At 44.4% G+C, this 19,227-nt stretch overlaps 1 protein-coding gene across 6 annotated transcripts; it reads right to left on the reverse strand.

Annotated features, from left to right (window-relative positions):
* Positions 1 to 417: 417 nt before the first annotated feature.
* Positions 418 to 18,006, reverse strand: LOC106747704 (F-BAR domain only protein 2). 6 transcript variants are annotated; one of them, XM_014625498.1, is made up of 14 exons: positions 17,671 to 18,006; positions 15,166 to 15,471; positions 14,442 to 14,699; positions 14,095 to 14,290; positions 13,657 to 13,986; positions 12,423 to 12,533; positions 8,712 to 8,811; positions 8,040 to 8,301; positions 7,488 to 7,537; positions 7,273 to 7,415; positions 5,927 to 6,407; positions 5,625 to 5,841; positions 4,880 to 5,228; positions 418 to 4,211 (listed from the first exon to the last, which is right to left on the reverse strand). In XM_014625498.1, exons 1-14 carry the CDS (start codon positions 17,698 to 17,700, stop codon positions 4,141 to 4,143), a joined length of 2,904 nt encoding a protein of 967 aa, XP_014480984.1. In that variant the 5' UTR covers positions 17,701 to 18,006; the 3' UTR covers positions 418 to 4,140. The 6 variants fall into 6 exon arrangements, with proteins under 6 accessions (XP_014480984.1, XP_014480983.1, XP_014480981.1 ...); XM_014625497.1 differs by having other exon boundaries at positions 7,488 to 7,576; XM_014625495.1 differs by having other exon boundaries at positions 7,273 to 7,576; positions 8,721 to 8,811.
* Positions 18,007 to 19,227: the final 1,221 nt, after the last annotated feature.

Raw genomic sequence — 19,227 nt, forward strand, 5'->3', positions numbered from 1 at the left:
TCTTAGCGTACCGAATGTCCAATGATATCTTCGCTATGGATCATCATCTGTAAACGAGATATGTGTACAAACGCACGCGTAATAAGATAGATATACGTATATACGCGTAACAAGGTCGCCTTCGTGATTCAGTATGGGATGAAATAGGAGAACGCGTATTTTGTGTGTGTCTGTTTGTATGTGTTCCTCGTTTCTCCAAACCTTCTCCGCCACCGTCGTTGTCGTCGTCGTCACCGGGATCGATCGGGAAAAAAATCGGGAACGCGATTACGATACGCTGAATATATAGTATATATATATATATATATATATATATACNTAACAAATTTTATATTTTTCGTTGAGAACCTAATATTGAAAATATAGATATTATATGAGGCATATATATATATATATATATAAAATATATATAATATATATGTTTCAATACAAACGTTTATTACGAAATTATATGGTGACATCTGCGTATCACAGGAGAGCTCAGTCGATTCTTCAGAAACCACTCCATCATCGCGCGCGCGCGCTCGTGTCAAACGCGAAACCAGAGAAAAGCAACCGTAACGAATCGCATGTCACGTTAATAGATAACATCAAGAACGTACTACTAATGTCTACGCAGTGGAGAACAATTTTTTGATTGTGAACTCTCGTACCTTGAAAACTGAGGGGGTTGACGGACGAATGAAACGTAAGGGTGCGAGTTTACCGAAGTAAAAAAATCGCCCCGGTGCATCCATCCAACGAGATTTCGTCATTTTTGTAAGGCAAAATTAAAAATTTCGAATGGAGTGGTCGCTAATTTCGTCATATTTTACAGATGTTTTCGTATTGCTCTTCGTAGACCTTGTTGTGCCGCCCCTCTCTTCATGATGTACAATTGGAACAAAATAATCTTGAAAGTGAGGTCCTCGTGTCATTTCGGCAAACAGGCGCGCTGAGAGAGAGAGAGAGAGAGAGAGAGAGAGAGAGAGAGAGAGAGAGAGGAGGAGGGGCGCAAATAGTATCGCAGGAATTATCGCTGATAATTTGATGATAATCAATAATAGTAATGATAATGATAATAATAATAATTATCTCTTACCGGTGTAATGTCTGTCTTTAAAGCGATGGAAAGTGTGAGAAAATGATACGTCCCGTCTGTTGCGAACGACAATCGTTACAATGAGAGGACCTGGCGTACTTTAGTGCCCGTCAATTCGAAGAAGCTAGACTCAACTGTGTCGAGACGCTACCTAATAACGAGCTTACGGTTAACAATTAGTTCGAAGATAGTTTAAGTTTAGTTTCAAGTGAGGGGGAAAAAGTTATTCGAATTCTTAGACCCGAAGGGCAGCGAGTAACGCGCAACGTTTTCTTTCTACACCCGGCCGCTCGTCGTCCTAAAACACGGAAGAAAGCATCGTGTGCGCCGGACTGTTCTTCTTCTTCTTCTTCGTACGATTCGAGTTAGACCACTAAGAGGAGTTACATTATTTCGTAAATCTTATATATATACATGCGCCGATGCGTGCACACGCATCCGAAAAAATCGGTCTCTCTCGTGCGCGAGACACGAGAGAGAAAAAAAACCGCACGAGTGATCCTGATTACCTCCTGGAAAACGAGCAACGTCTCGTCGGGGAAGGATCGAAACGTCGCTCTCTCGAGAAAAGGAGAGTTTTAACCCATTTAACGGCCGCCAGCGTCCCGTTCTCTCTTTCCGTTTTCGGGACGAGCATTTTCATCATGTGTCTCACACGAACAATGATTTGTACAAGCGGAATAAATAATACAAACCCCCTTTTTCACATCCTTCAGATACATCTCTGTATTCCCAAATGTAATTAAAGCTCTCTCCGCGAGAACAATTCGTCTATTGTTCTACCTAACAATTCTAAAATATCGGTATCGTTCTAATCTCGCTCGCGAATATAAAAATAATTTTAAGTGTCAATTCAAGTCACTTACAAATATGGCCTTCAATGGGTTAACGAAATGCCACCGGTTGCAGCGGTTAGTCTAAATTAAAAACGCAGGGAAAGAAGGTGTGTATACGTGTATACGTGTGTGTGTGTGAATTTGACGGAGCAACGGAAATCATTCGAATCCGACTACGTATTGCACAGCAGTATCGACGACTCGTTGGGCCGATTCGCCCAACTATGCACGGTCGCACGTATTCGTAGTTCCGGCAATACGATTCTCCAAGACGCACGCGAGACCGAGACGAGGAGAAAGAGTAAGAAGGCAAATCTTCCGACAAGTCGCGTCGTCCAATATTCGAGAGACATTCAAAAATCAACCGTCCAATCAATTGATCGGTAATCGATTAACGTGGATCGATCGTCGACGCGAACAAAGAATCCCGTTCCTAAGCGCGCCGTCCGGCGAAAAATCACGGCGCTCATGCTGGGAAAAATCAATGTTTCGTGTGAAACGTCTCGCAACAATAATAATAATAATACTTCGTAACGTAAACGATCTCGAAAAGGTCGATCGCGTTCCGCGTTTCGAAAGACGACCATGGTGGACGAGTGTGAACAAGTGTGTGTGTGTGACAACTATAACGAGAGAGAGAGAGAGAGAGAGAGAGAGCGTCCTTGGTGGACGCGAGAAAACGGAATATCCACAAATCGCAAGTAGATAGGAAACTTTCAGCGCGCGTTTACGTATAATACTAGAATCTCCCATGTTTTGAAACATTTATGATGAACAACTCCGTCTCTTCCCCGGTTCGCCGGGCTATATGTGTGTGTATATATATATACATACATATATACACATATATATATGTATATACACATATTATATATTATATCTAGTAGAGTTCTAGTCCTGTTATCGACATCGAAATTGTTTTAGCCCTTAAACGTTCAAAAATACAGAACCGTATTTGATTCGCCTCGCATCGAACGTGCTACGTTTAAAAAAGTATCGTTGATTTAAATTTTCTCTCACACTCACTCACTCACTCGCACATTCGCTCGCTCGCTCGCTCATTCGCTCGCTTTCGTCAGTTCACGCGGTAAAAGACAGTTTTTTATCGTGTCATCGTACGAGCCACTATTAATACTCTCGCTTCGCGCGTTATGAAAATAAACTTAAAAACTGCCGCTACACACCGGGTCTCCCCGCCGAAAGGCTCGCGAGAGCAACACGTCCTTCTGTTCAAAGTATAAATGCTAATATACATATACGTACTTAAAAATGACATTCACCACGTCCTTTCGGCTTTCCTTTTGCAACCGCAAATAGTTGTTGACAGTGTAGTACGCTAATATGTACCGTCGGTATTATAAAATAATGAGGAAGTCTAGAACGATCGAATGTTGCGCTGTACTCTTCTTTTTTTCCGGAGAGTAGAGCGAGACTGAGACACGAGAGAGACGCGGAGAAAAAAAAAGAAAAGGAAACACGGTTGCGATCTATTTTGATTATGTCGACAAAATCGAATGGCGGAGACCGTGCGGGCGGGGAAGTATGCTGGACACCAAAGGATCTTTTGCGCGAAACCGTGTCACCCAACACGGTGACAAGATGATGGCGAACGTGTAAATCTCGATTAAAACACCCTAGCGCGCGGATATAAAAAATTAAAAAATATACGGGTTGTATATAAAACGCATACGTAGAACGTCTCGTTCGTCGTCAGGTAACGCGTGACTTCGCCAAGCCGGATCTACGCTTCAATTGTTTTTTTACATGGCTTCTCGTACTAGCCGCGAAATCACATCAGTCCATATTGTCAGAGCACCGTGTTTAACGCCGAACGTGATCCCCTACCCCGGAATATTGTCACCGTTTTCGCCGAGACAGATAGGATATCGCGCGTCGATACAAAGCGAGACCTCCGGATGACCACGTTCGGCGTTCCGGCTAAACGGAGAGAATATCGACCAGACACGTTCCGCTTGCAAAAGGCGTCGTCACCTTGCCTCGTTACTTCGCTCATACGGTCTGTCTTCCTCGCACGAACGCAACTTTCGCCGACGGAGGATCCATTTGAGCCTCAGCGAGCGCGCACTTTGGTATCCAACAGCCTTCACCACACGCGTACAGACTATGAACGATTGATAGTCGTGATATGGGCAGTGAATGATTAAGCGAGTACCAGTATTAAATGGGCTGAGTCTCCCACTGAGGCGCCCATTCTGGAAGTCGTCAATCGACGTTGGATGGCGGCGCGGCGTATCTACTACGCGAGTCTGAATCCCCGTCGCATATGTATTTACCTGAAATGATTCGAGTTTTCTTCCGTTAGACACTCGACAAGAATCTACATTGCGTGCACAAACGATTTCTACAAACTGAATAAACAATATTTTATATTTTATATTTTTCGCGATATTTCTACTCCCAAATGTAACTAGTTTATTGCTTTGTCTAACAATTCTAATATCGATCATTCTAATCTCGATCGCGAATATAAAAATAACTTTAAATGCTGATTTAAGTTATTTACAAATATCATTTTCAATGGGTTAATGAAAAATAAATTACTGGGTGAATACCAAATCGAAAGACTACGGCACACAGAAAAACGTAAGCGGTAAGAAAATTGACCAATCACGGCTGATTATTCTCCATACAGTCGAAGAATAATCGACTATGATTGGTCAATTTTCTTACTTCTTTTTCTGTGTGCCACGGCCTTAAAATGATCGAATGTTTGTAGCTCGACCTGATGATTCATCGTCTGCGGTTAAACTCGTCCCGGGAGCGACGATAATAATTCAAATAAGGCGATTGTTAAGTAACTACAAAAAATATAGCAATTATTAGACGTTCCGGTTAGTTTTGAGGATTGACGTTAAATAAATACGGTTTTGAACTAAAAAAAACCCTTAAAAATACATCCGAAACAAGAAATAATTGCCTAATCGATGGAAATATTACGTACCAGATACAAATTTGCGCTTTACCAGGCTCAATCTATACCCGGAGCCTACGAGCTCGAACTCGACGCCTGACAGAGTAGTCCCCTCGCAATTAAATTGGGTAAATATCGTGCCCTGATTACCCGGACCGTGTTCCAGTTCGACCCGGGCCTTCAGGGAACCGACTCCGTTACCCTCGCTGTGCTGCGACAGCTCCGTGAATTTCCACAGCACTCGATTCGAGTCGGGCAACCACTGCGCCGGTGGCTTGCTGTTGAGCGACTTGAAACCGCCGTCGATCGGCGCCGCCACGTGAAGATTCAGCAGAGGACTCGACGAGGCCATAGCGCGACTGTTGTATTTATAATCGATCTAGAGCAGAATATGGTTCGATTAGCGGGGCGATCAGACCAATTAGACGAGATCAGACGGAGGTGCTTGCGAGAAAAATGGTTTGCAGATCATCGGGGGATTGTCAAGGGACTGTAAATTGCATTCCACCAATGTCCGTGAGAACACGGCTGTAAAAAAATGAAAATACCGGATCGGTGCGAAAGTTCATTCCGTTCAAACAGCTGCGTGAGCCCGCGCTTGTAAACATTATAGGATGATTGGAAAATGGAAGGAATGCACTAACCAAATAATTCATTTCGCTTATGATCTTATGTTACAGCCTGCTATATCGACGGCACTGGCCTTTAAAACTACGTCTTACAAGTTTATCACGTTACACGCTTACGGACATCGCAGAATGGCCTTAACTCGTACCTTGAGATCGGTGTGGGTTGTCTCGCACTTCCAATATGCGACCAACTGGAAAGGACAGGAGCCGGCGCCCTCCTTGCACTTGATTTGGTACTTGAGAATGTCCACGTTGAAATACGAGGCCGAGGGATTCTGTTCAGCTTGCCGCCGTAGTAACGTAATTAAGGCACTCATGTTGAATTCGAAGATTGTACTGTCGACCGTAGTCTGCGTCGCGTCCCTGAAAGCACCGGGCCGTTCTTTTCGCCATCGTCATCGAATACCGGGCGGCAGCCTCGAAGATACACGCCGAGGTGATTACTCACATGCTGATGAGCTGGCTGTTCGGCAGCAGTCGCTCCAGCCTGTTGGTGTTCCGTACGCGGAAGGTCAGCTTGGCCGGATTGGGATTGTTCGCGAGGACCGCGACGATGCCGGCGGGGAACGAGAGCATCATGTCGCCGCTGAGCTTCACCTGACACCGGGTTTCGTCCGTGCCTCGGAAGTAGGAATGTACGATCTCGTGGAACGCCACCGCTAGGGGGATAGTATCGGCGAGGCCGATCGTAAGCGGTGACGGCCCCCTCGAGGAACCCACGCCCACGCCGGCAGTGCGAAACTCTAGGCTCGCCACGCTGTCGGCCCGGGATATGGTGGCGGGTGACATCCTGCCCCGCGAAGACGGACCTTCGCCTCTTCGTGACGGCGGCCTGGGGATCACGATGGATCCGGTCGGCGTCGAGGACGCGGACTGCTTCGGGGGCAGGGCGGGCGTGATGTCACCCACCTCCGAAAACAGATCGCCATCTGCAAGCAGATCATTGATCAGGTTGGTAACGTACAAATTCAAATCGATCTAATCAAGGAGGTTTATTAAGATGTAAGCGAGCTTGATAAGAATTCGATGAAACTTGCATTACGTATACATTGAAATGTTATGTAGCTGCTTGTGCAATTACAGAAAGATTGGCCGTTCGAGAGCTGAGATATCTGCAACTAAAATTGACACTTTTTACACGTGTTCCTTGAAACTAGCTATTCTTAATCTCTATTTTTAATATCTTCTAAACTAAAAAATAAGATTATGACAAAAATGATATAAAAAAAAAGATGTTAAATATGTGAATATGACATTATATAGAAATCTCAGAATTATTGACCACTTTATCATGAAAATATTATATATAAATAGTTCATAAGTTTATAATAATGCTCGAAATACATATACGTACTTATTACCTTTTTCTATTATCTGTGCATCTTTATTAAATCAATGACGCATACAGTATTAATAAGAAAAATAAAAAATAATATTTTCGAGTCTGTAAAATTGTGCATATTATGTTTACGTCAACTTTGTTTCAAATTAAAATTTATTATTTAGGAAATAAAACATAAGTACAGAAACATAATTTTGCTTGATAACTACTAAATTTACAAATACGACACTGAACTTTACAATTTGAGTGAAATTGAGGGAAATAAAAAAAAATTGATAAATCTCTCGCGTGTAATTTTTCCTCGCGTTATATTTTCAAATATGCAAGTTCACTCTCTCGCCTCGAATAAAGGTCTAGCTTCGCCATTTCCGCAGCTCGATGCGCTCTGGCCATATAGCGGAGAGCTATATCTCTCAGCCGAGTGAACAGATAAGCTCGTTAATGAGACTTACCTGGAAATCGGGTGTGGGGGTGTGTAGGCGGCGCGGACTGCGGCGGCGGTGGTTGCGGGGTAGGTGACGTGGAAGGCGGCGGTGGACTTTGCAGCGGGGCGTAAGGATGGCTGCCGGTCGGTGTCGACGCGCTCGACGGTGTACTGCTAGGATTGAACAAGTTTAGGCCAAGTAAATCTGAGCTTGGCTTACCTCCTAATTGCTGTGACACTGACTGAGACCTTTTCATGTGATGATCGGAATCGGTATTCGATTCTCTACGTCCCTGTTCGAACACGACGGCATCGTCAGACGAATGGAGAAACTTCATGGAAAGTTATTTTTCAATAGTGTGTACATTCACGCGCGGCCTGTTCCGAAAATCGCCGGTGCAACCAAGAAACAAGTTGGGTTCTTCGTGAAAAGAGAAGCCGCATGATTTTATAAAAAAAAAAAATAATTAAATAAAATTGATCTTGAAATGAGTTTGAATTATCGACTGTACAACGAAATTATGATCATTAACTTATTAAGCTCCTCTCCAAACCCTACAACTTTTACTCGAATCGCTTTTTTTTGTCAATTGCTTCGTCTTCAAGATATTTCTCCTGTTTCCGTTAAAATGGGACACCTGCGTTTCAGTTGTGCGCGTTCTTCGCCTCTTTCGTGATTGCATTACGATTTTCAGACAACGCACACGTATGTGACATTCATTGCGTCGGTCGCACGCTGCGACCGGAATGTAACGCACGCGGTATACGAGATTCTTTCCGCATAGAACGACTCACTGTTGGTGCAGGTGATAAGGAGAGATTTTCCACTGTCGCCCTCAATTCGTCCACGCTGGCGCTCATGGGCGCACCGCCGTTGCTGAGAGGTTTTATCTCCACTCGGATCTTGCGCTCCCTCTCGTCCTCCGAGTCGGTGTCGGAGCTCGAGTAAAAGCCCTTCTCGTTCTCCCACGGATCCGGCTTCGGTCTGATGCAAAAACCATCCTCGTCTACCTCAGGCGTTGGTGTTTCCGACTTCCTGCTGTCGTCCTTGTCTTCCCTATCGCGTTCGTGATAGGGCGTTTAAGGTAACGTACTTTCGACAGTTCCAGCAGGCCCAGTGCATTACAAGGTAAATTCTCTCTCAGTGCCAGAAGCATAGCTAAGATAAGTGAAATTATTGCACTTGTAGGCGCGTAGGGTGTGTGACTGCAAAATGAGATAAAACAAGAGACTGCGTGGGATGCGATGATCACGAACGGTTAATGAGAACGATACTTTCGACTCGCGAGGTAAGTCAATTCCGAGTTCTGAGATTCGCGAGAGGTCCAACGAAGAGAATACACGTCTATTATCAGGATATCGTGGATATCAAAAGAGATACACGGATGCTCGTTATCAGCGCGACTCGATGCCGGTTGTGAAACTGACTCTACGTGCACTAGGTCTGCTGCGCATGCGTATACTGACAGGTCAGACTTTTCTTCTTTGTTGCTGCTCGTTTCCACGAGGTCCTTCTTCTTCTTCGCCTTCTTCTCCTTCCGCTTTTCTCTTCTGCTGCGGAGAAACCCTGTTGGCCACGTGGACACGCCAAATGTAGACAATACGGACGGACTGACGGTATGTATGTTGTACTAGCTACTACTTATAAGTACGTGTACTCAGAGAACGAATTGCTCTTACAAATAGCTATCACGGTCTAAAAGATTTCTCTCTATCTGCAGAAATGACGCGAGACAATATTACAGCGCGACGAATTTCGAATCTAAACGCAGTGCCTGCGGATACTCTACACATGTACTCAAACGGATATCAATTCTAATAAAATCTGTTCTCGTAATTTCGCGTAACATCACATACACAAGTAGGGTTTTGTGCGAGAAAAATTTTACACCTCTATGATTCGCGATACTATCTCAATCATACTATCGTCAGTGAAACGTAACGGAAGAGGTTCTGACATCTCGCGACGTTGGAAAAAGTGTCATAGGGTAGTATCTCTTGCAATTAAATTATACGTGAACGAAATAAAAAAAAAAGCGAAAGAAAATTACACAGCTGCATTACCATACAGATCTAAACGACATATAAACATACGGTGTACGCGATTCGAACACGAGGACACTTCCTCCGCGAAAGCACGGGGTATGTTATCAAGCGCGATTTCACTCGGACGATATTAACGGTCTCGACGATACGCACCGTATATTTATAATCCGATCCGGGAAACTGAGGATCAATTTGCTTTCCAAGTGTTCAAAACGTAACGCGTAACGGTGATCGAATAGCATCTAATGCAAATCAACGGACATCGTATCGAGAGAGAGAGAGAGAGAGAGAGAAAGAGAGAGAGAGAGAGAGAGAACTAGCTGATGCATTTCTAACTAATTAATGAACTTTCGCATTCACCGGTACAATGCTGATATAAATTCCATTGCAGCGAATTTCAATTTGCCGCGCGTGTGTCGACAAGAACCTGTAATCCCGATCTGAGTGACGTCTGATTATGTAGAGAATGCGGAATTACAAGTAATTGATAGCTCGCCGATATATTCGGCAGGGCAGCCCTCCAAGGAAATACATATCAGCACTCTGCGAGCACCACTAACCACAGGTAAATACCTACGTCAAATGAAATGCGGATGGTAAGAGTGAGGTATATATGGAAAAGAAAATACGGCAAAGGTGGGTATAGCACGGTCACATTAGTAGAAAGTACGAGGGTACCCCAACGCACCACCACCATCAAAAGTCCTACTAGTCTGCGTCGCCTAATCTCTTCTTAAATTGTTTTTCTAACAATTACCAAACCTACAGAGAGAGACACACTGTAAAATCGCAGTCTTGACCGCACGCTCTTCCGTACGTGCGGTCCTCTTTGGAAGATTAGCACGCGGAGAAACATATCTTCTGCAAGCAAACGTAACGTTTTATTATGCATGCACAAAAAGTAATCTCTCGGGCATTTGAGGCAAACAGCCACGACAAACGTTCAGAAGAGTGAGATCGAAAGAGAGAGAGAGAGAGAGAGAGAGAGAGAAAGAGAGAGACAGAGAATGAAGAAAGAGAGATGTTCGAAAAATCAAACGAAGAGAGCGTAATATCTAACGATTGAAATTAACGTAGACATTGGCGGTAGATGTGCTAAACGGTGGGGTGGAAGAAAAAAGGGGAGGAGGAAAACGATTATCGCAGATATGAAACGTAGGTGGTTTGAGGTAGTTGCTTGCAGAATCGTATTACGCTATCGTAACGGAAAGGGAAATAAAAGAAGAGACCTCTCCTACACTTGGAAAATAAACGCAAGAGCTAGATAAAAAAAAAACAACCAAGGAACGTGAGCCATGCAAATTATGAGTTTTATTGAAAACGGCTCACCTGAGGCCCCGTCAGTAGCCAACCCCACACTTGTGTTTCAACATTATTCAAGTCCAACTCCCTTAGTTTACTCATTATTTGCTTTGTTTCCTTACGTCTCACTACACCGTCGTTAGAGAATGGATTTCGGAAAGAAGATATACAGAATTTGTATCGGACATCCGTAGTAGGAATAATGTAATTGGAATAATATTAATGACGTGTCATTAGTTGGCACACACGTGACAAGCTGATTTGAATCGTTCGCTAACACAACGCGTGAAAATGAAATTGTATTACAGAATTGTACTTTTCGCGAGTGCTGTGTTCTATCGAATTTTATGTCACATGAATTACGTTCTCGACGTTCTTGTGTCTCGCGTTGTCAATTCGGAAAATTACCGCAAGTTCGTAATTTTGTGTCACATCCTCTGTGTTCACGAAAGAAGGAAAAATCAAATGAACAGATCGCGTTGACAACGTCGCAACCGAACTGCGTGCGGGTGTTGTACGAATAATATCCCCGTGTATTCCCTTATCGTGGATGTGTAACATTGTCGGGTAAATCGTGTTTCCCGTGAACTAAATAGTACACGTTTACACAGACGATTGTTAGAAAAACAATTTATAGATGAAACCTTGTAAAGAGAAAGAGAAAGAGAGAGAGAGAGAGAGAGAACAAAAAAAATAATTACTCGTTTGTACTTCTACGTACGTTCTAACGTTAGCTGCCTATGTTCTATGCAAGCGTCTTTTCAATGTTAGTAGAATTTGAACCAGGAAAATATCTCTTCCTCTCGTCCGGGGTATTTTCACGGCGAGATCCTCATCTCACGCGTGAAAATACGCGTTAAAACGAAGAAATATTTTACATATTTGCGTTACAGAGGCGGTGTAAATTAATGTTACAACGGAGTATTTATGCAATCAATGTCCTACTCATTGTCAAAACCAGCTCGCATAATGATATGTATCTGTAGCGCTGCGTGTAACATTAATTTGAAGCGATTAGACAGAGAGTTAGTATACGTACACTGCTGTTCTAAGAGTGTGCAGAGTGGAGGAACCATAATACGCGCAACCACTGTAAGTCAGCAGATTATTTACTTAACCATATTACCGTCCTCTTCGGCCATAGAAAAGAATAAACATCAACATAAGAGATAACATCACTGTCACCGAGCACAGTATATATAAAGAGAGAGAGAGAGAGAGAGAGAGAGAGAACAACAAAAAAGATATAAATATAGATAAACGATATTCACTATACGGGGAAATTTCGAATAAGATTGGTCATGTACATGTATGCTACCGCGAAGTTAGGAGAGAAGACATCGTCTTTTTCGCTCGAGGTATCCCGAAACCCGAAACAAGTTTACGGAATATTTCCTGGAATATTTGGCGACTATACACTATCGCATCGTATTCAGATTGACCAATCGTATTCGGGTCCATATGTACAGAACGTCTGGACAAGATTACCAGATTAAAACGTGTGACAACAATTGTGTAGGCGATAGAAGTGAAGAATCGAGTGCACACGACAAGTTACCTCGCGTCTCTCGTACAGTTCAAACACTCGCCGCCGCCGGCGCGAAAACGCGAAGGAGGCGAGATAAACAGAGAAAACTGCACGTATAGAGGAAGAACGGTCGTTAATCACTTCGTATCAGCGAAGATCGAGTAGAGAGGAAGAGAGAGAGAGAAAGAGGAGCACGTTCACTTTCGAGTCGCGCTCAGTTACAGCGAATAGTCTAATGCAGGTATACTCTAAAGTGAGGGAGTACGGCAGGAGGTACAGGTAATCACAATGTAGGCTGTTACATTTAGATCCTCTGAGAGGGTTCCTGGAGATGCTGGGAGGTGGAACAGCAGGAGGCAGGTTCCCTTGAGGAGTGGCGGGTGCCGAACCAGAGCCTGCTTGCCTCTGTTTGTCTGAAACAACACTCATCGCTCACGTCTCTCAATATTTCCCCGCTCACGGCGGCCTTTCTTTCACACTCCGCGTCGCTGCCACGCGCATTAGTTGTACCGTTAGATCGGAACTTTATCGACCTTTGCACCTTTCATGTGGCATAAGAGCGCGTTCCAGAGGGGTAATGAGATTTCGTGAGTGTAATCGTGCGACACGCTTCGCACTTCGTTTATAAACTCGTATGGCTCTCTGCGTTTAACTGGATAAATCTTCGTACATCCGGTATTATCCGGTGTACAAGAGTAATGATACTGTGTGCGCGCGTAAACAGTGCATGCTATTGGAAATCGGAGGATGGATATCGAGTATCCTAATTGCGTGACAAAAAGGCGTGAAAATGTGACTGATAAATTTCCCGGTGATCAGATCATCGCATACAAGCGTAGCCATGAATTTCTCCGTCCGTACGTTTCCCATGCGTGAGCACGAAGTAACGTGTGAAATAAATAAATTTGTCTAAAAAGTCGAACCAGCGATCGGATTAAAATCAAGACCGGAGAAAAAAAAACCCCCTGGAACACAGTGTGTTCTGTATGCCGTCCTCCACCTAATGTTAGAGATCGTTACGCATAAGCAGTAATAACACAACAACCACAATAAGCGTAAAAAAAAAAGTTGATAAAACTGTATGTCGCATTGTTGTACTCAAATTGACATATCTGTGATTGAGTGCTGCAATTATAAACTGGGCAAGTGTGTATACACATGATACCAATGGTACGGTACTGAGACGATATATAAATAAAAACTGGCAGAACAAGCCTACCGAGACGTGTGCAATGTATGCCAATGAGTCGCTGCGAACTGCGTTTCACACTGAACGGACGTTTTTCCTACGCGGAAACAATTTTGCCGATCGAACAAAAAATTCTCGTTTTGCCTTTCACGCGACTACGCACGACGCGTGTCGTAGGGATCGATGGAACGCGAAAAGCACGAGTTACGAGAAACACGAAAAAAGGAGGAGAAGTGTGTCTTCACCGAGATAGCATCTCATTGCGTCAGGCCAAGGCAGGTCGAAACTATCGCAATTAAAGAGATAATGAGATCTCGAGAAATCTACGTAATTTCAATGAGACCTACCCTGGGAGTTGGACATGAACAGGTTGAGTAGCGAGGTAGTACGGCGGGAAGCCTTGGTGGCTTGCGCATGTGACAGTTCCCTGTCCTTTTCCTTCTGTTTTTCTTTTTCTCTATCCTTTTCCAGTACCCTCCCCCTTTCCCCGTCCACCCTCAAACCTTCCCCCTTTAATCCCTGATCTTTCTTTGAACTGTGACTGTTACCGGCTACGCCTGTCTCTCCGTTGGCTCCCTTTGACGTTTCCTTCGGTGTCTCGACGCCTCCTCCGTCGGACTGCGCATGGCCGGTCATTTCCGCCAGGCTCGTCATTACCTCCTCGTACTCGATCACACCTGGTTCACACAGAGGGAGGAGAGCCCATTATGCGACCGAGTGTCGTGCGACGGACGAAATCGGGGGAGGGGCGCCCCCGGAAGAAAGAAGGCGATCCATTTTTTTACCTGGCTTCTCGAAACCCGTGTATTTACTCTGAACGAACCGCTCTAATAATTTCTCCACCGTCAAGTCGATGCACTGCCGCTTAAAGTCAATATGTACCTGGCCGACTTGCTCATGATTGCTCTGTAATACGTCGGCGTACGTGTTTAAGAATTCCTTCATGTGTTTCAGGTGTGTCTCCTCGACGTCTTGGAATCGCTTGAGAATGGAAGAAAGAAAAAACAGACCGATTATATAATACGCCTCGCTCGATCGCCCTCTATTGATATATATCATCGTCTCAGTTGTGTGCGTGCGTGTGTGTGTGTGTGTGTGACTTTACGAATTTATAATCCACAATCAGTAGTACCCTGCACGCCTGAGTCATCTTCGTCTCGAAGTCGTTCCGTATGACCGTGTACTTGTCCACCAGAGCCCTGTAATCGTCCTGCGCCTTCTTGAACTTGACCTCCGCCTTCTCCAACTCCCTCTGACTGGCATTGTCCTTCCTCAGTTTCTCCAACTCGAGACCCTTCTGCATACACATATCTTTCGCCTTGTGCAGCGTCACCGTAATACTCTGTATATTCTGTACAACTTCTAAGGTAGAGGACTCCTCTTCCTTCACCTGGACATTTCATCGATGACTTTCACAGCTGACTTACGCCCAAAAACAGTTGGGACGATTCGACCACGAGCCGACCCGAATCTACCGATCCGGGCTATCGTACGCGCAAACAAACAAATGACTACGCGACTGCAATTAACTACTACACGCGCACGTATCCTGACGGAGATAGGATGTGCCAGTCCGCGTATCAGTAGAGCACAGTCGACTCATTTGTACGACAATGGGAACTCGCTGACCCGACTGTGGGCGGACACCGATAATACGCGAGACATCAAATATTCTATAACGAAACGTAATAATCGTGCGCGATAACACCGTATGTGTGCGAGTGTGTGTGGGACTTCGAGGCTCCGTGATCGAATCGACGGGAGAAAATACACGCGAAATTTATTAGCCAAAGACAAACGGCGAGTAACCATAGGGCCAAGGTAAATATAAAGGGAGGACGTGGCGACGTACGTACAGCCTTGTGCTTCTTGTGTAGCTCATCCGCGTATTTCGACACATCTTTTATGAGTTCGGTGACCCGCTGGGCCATTTGCAAGTGCAAACCGGCGAGTTTCTCAGCAGCACCTCTCAGAGCGGCCCACACAGGTGCGAACGATCCTTGCGTGCTATTGCTCGCTTGCTTGGCTACCTTGCTAAGCAGCTTATAATTGTTCTCCTCTATGGCTGACCTCTCTCGCAAAAACTCAGCCAATTCCTTACTGGCGACCACACCATGCTTCATGTTATGATACAACACGTCAAATCCATTGTTCTTTTCGCCCTTGAATAATGAAAGAGAGAGAAAAGAAAACGACAGCTCAGTAACATCCTTGCGTGGCAGATGTCGAAAAGGTTCGGCCTCTCCGATTGAAATCGCTCTTTAAGGATACATTGCCCATTAGTGTTGTATTTTCAGTGGCGCGCACGTCAAGGAGGGCTGATTATAAATTTAGTATTTATTAAACACAATATTATTACAAATACAATATTATTTTTTATTTCTTTTAATTTGAATATGTATATATATATTTCGAATATTATGATGAGTTATGAAATATAGTCAATAATTTTGAAATTTGTATATATCTGCATATTAATCTTTAATACTATAGTAGTTTTTCATTAAATTCTTATTTTCAATTTACGAGACATTAAAAATAGTAATTAAAAATGGCATATTAATTTCAAGGAACATATATAAAAAGTGCCAACTTTAGTTACAAATATCTCAACTCTCGAATGGTCAATTTTCTAATTGCACGAGCAATGCGTCAGATAATATTTCAATATATATGCAATACAAGTTCCATCGAATTATTATTATCCAACTCATTTCACTTTACAACCTCCTTCAAAGTGGAATAACTTTTGATCCAGGCTCTTAATTACCGTCAAATTTTAAACGTCACTTTTAAATGCAGTGTAGATAAATTTGTAATTTTTTCATAATTTCCTCATTATTTTGATTTATGGGCAATACGTTCTTAAATTGCGTCAGGATTAATCGACACGCACATGTAATTATTTCAAGAGGTTCAAAGAGAAGGAAAGTTTTTGAGCGAGAGATGGAATACGCGTGGAATACATTTCCGTGTTGCGGAGCGCTCTCTCAGTGGTACGAAAATTTTTCATGTAATTAGAATATCGCGGCTTCAAGATACACGCTGGAACGGTACTTAAGGCCACTTAACCATTTAACACTTGAACCCTGATCGTGCAGTAAACTCGCATCGAGCAGGACTCTCGAGTGACATTGCCACAATGAGCTGTCATTATATATTATTACTCTTGTCATCCTATTGTACCAATTACCCGCGACGATCAATATGTCAATTTCTTCTTTTTATTTTATCGCGAAAGAAACTCTGCGACTTGCTTCCGAGCGCTATCTCGCGCCTCGTACGTGCAATATTTTACATTAAATTCAACTAACTAATCTCCAATACAGGATAATGTTTCTCGAGCGTAAAAGGAAACGACAACTATCTTATCAGTGCGTGCAGCCTGCTGCCTGAGAGGCAGCATGCTCAGGCGAAGATAAATATATATCAATGCTGGTCTCTCATAACTTGTCCGGTATACTTAAAAGAACAAAAATAATCCTCTACTGTTGAGAGAGAGAGAGAGAGAGAGAGAACGTACGCACATAATAGCTTGTGTAAATATTTTCCATTTGTGTCTACGATAAGCTCTTTTCTATCACGTTCCGACGGGGATTTCTTTTATTTGCTCGGCTTCTCGCCGAACGATATACGTCATTAGAAGGACAAGCGTGGATTATTCTCGCAATTAGAGGAGGCTAATTGCACGAAAGAGATACAAATACAGAAAAAACGCGGTACATGGTCAGGTGTTGCTCTCTCGCACACCGTGCGTCCCGACTTTACATCCGTATGCTGTCATTACGAGACTGCGAAAAAATGCGGTGTACATGTCATTACGCGTCGACGAGTGTATCACCTATTTTTCTCGCGGTTGACATTACACGCTTAATGCTCGCGAGGCGTAATACAACGCGTTAATATAGTAAACGCGCGTGTACGAGAACGGGGAGAGAGAGAGAGAGAGAGAAAGTGAGAGAAAGAGGAAGGTAGAAGAAGAGGTAAGGTAAAAAAGAGGTGAAGTCAGCAAGACGTCTTAAGAGATGCAAATAACGAGGGAGAGAGAGAGACGATCGAGAGGAAAAAGAAACTCCGTTGACGAGTGCACCGCGTACATCGCCGTGGCAGACGACCAAGAGGGGTAACGATCGCGCGGCAAGGGAGGGGGGACAGGGCGAGGGCCGAGAAGAATCACGGCGAGGTCACGGTATACGTTCTCCCGCGACATAACCTAAATTTGCGCGCACGAGAGTGGCCAAGTGACGTTTTGCGGCGGTTGCCCGTTAGAAAGACGGAGTAAGACAGACTGGGAACGCGGGGAAAGAGAAAGAGAGGGAAGGAAGAGGAGAGAAACAGACGGACGAGAGACAGGCACTCACCCAAAAGTAGTCGGCGAAGTCCACAGTCATGTTGAGACCGCGATCAGACCATTATACTACCTCGCCTGTTCCCGCGGCACGTATCAGCGCATCGGCGCAAACTGCACGACTGGAGGACGACGATGCCGAGGAGAGCGTGCGGCGGACGCACACAGCGCGGGGCCTCACAGCACTTTACAGCAGCACACGACAGTCTGGACAGTTACGATACGTAGTACAACCTCGGTGTGTAAGCGCACAGCTCGCTCGACGGTGGCGGCGGCGTAACGTTTCTCCGTGTCACCGGGAGTTGCGAGCGGAACGGGCGCGCTCGAGCGCGGAGATAAGGGTCAACTTATTTCGACTGTCTTTCTCCCTCTATCGTGCCTGCCCCTTCTTTCCCTCTTCCTTTCCCACCACCGCTCTTTCCCTCCGCTCTCTCGTGCCGCTCTGCGCGCGCCGCTCTCGCGACCGCGTACTCTCTCTCTTTGTATATGTTTGTATGTTGTGTGTGTGCCGAGAGAAACTAGATTTTTAGTTATACCCGGGAGATTTTTATGAATGGGTAACTATGTAAAGAGCACGATTTCATGCGTGTGTATGCACGGCCGAATCATGGCAATCGAGTGGGTAAGGTGATCGATGACAGGCCGTATTTCGTGTTTGACAAAAGAATCTTATTTACGAATGAGAACGGAGGAGGTAACTAGAGGCGGCTACGCGAGCTCGGTCCGGCAGAACGGAGCGTGCTGCCATCTCGACGCTGCCGAGAGAAATGCGGGGCGTATATGTGGACGCGAGGCACTCGGTAATAAAGTGCTCGCGACTCGGACGTGAGGACGCGTCTTCGCTCGATTCGACACTCGTTCGCTCTCGGGATTCGCTTTCAACGTGTCGAGCATGCAACGAGTATCAGGTAGCCAAAATTGTAGAGCTTCGGAAGCTCGGGAGAAATCCGGTTTTCTTATTTTTTTCGCGAATTTTTTCGGTTTCTTATTTTCCATGCGGAATGAAGTAAATGCGTGAAATTTACTCTTGGAAAATGTTTTTACCTTTTGGGACAGAAACCCAGACAGCGTAACGTCTAAAATCGAGTCATGAAACGTCCTTGAGACGTCTTGAACATATATTTAAGACGTCTTTGAGAACATTCGTAGAAAAATGGGAAATAATGGGTTTTCCGAGCATGTAAGGCTATAAGCGAAACGATTCGAACTGGCGATGCCTAACCTCTATAGACTTTTGAGTGATCGTGAATAGTTCCGACATGACCATTGAAATACATTACGATCGCTCAGCTTTCAATACAACATCGTTTGTCGTAATATTTCGGACATTAGGATTGTCTCAAGCGCTTTGGGTACTTTCGATCGTGAGCTTTTTGATAGATAAACGAGTCACTGTAACTGAAAATCGGCGGGAACGGTATATGGCATCAGCATTGCGATATTTTGTAATATTCGCAAGTTGTAATATTTGTTATGATATCGTGACATAATGTTGTTTGGTCGATTTTATGCTGTCAAATACGATTTGGGTTCGCCGAGGATGAACCTTGCGTGTTCGCTGTGACAGAAT

Source organism: Dinoponera quadriceps, unplaced genomic scaffold (assembly GCF_001313825.1).
Source record: "Dinoponera quadriceps isolate SergipeBrazil2010 unplaced genomic scaffold, ASM131382v1 scaffold1395, whole genome shotgun sequence".
Taxonomy (NCBI): domain Eukaryota; kingdom Metazoa; phylum Arthropoda; class Insecta; order Hymenoptera; family Formicidae; genus Dinoponera; species Dinoponera quadriceps.

Coding starts and splice junctions, on each gene's coding strand:
- LOC106747704 (XM_014625494.1), bottom strand. CDS start 17,700: ATGACTGTGGACTTCGCCGACTACTTTTGG. Junction 13,987..14,094: donor CACGGGTTTCGAGAAGCCAG/GTAAAAAAATGG, acceptor TGTGTGAACCAG/GTGTGATCGAGTACGAGGAG. Junction 4,212..4,879: donor AAAGCGCAAATTTGTATCTG/GTACGTAATATT, acceptor GAATCATTTCAG/GTAAATACATATGCGACGGG.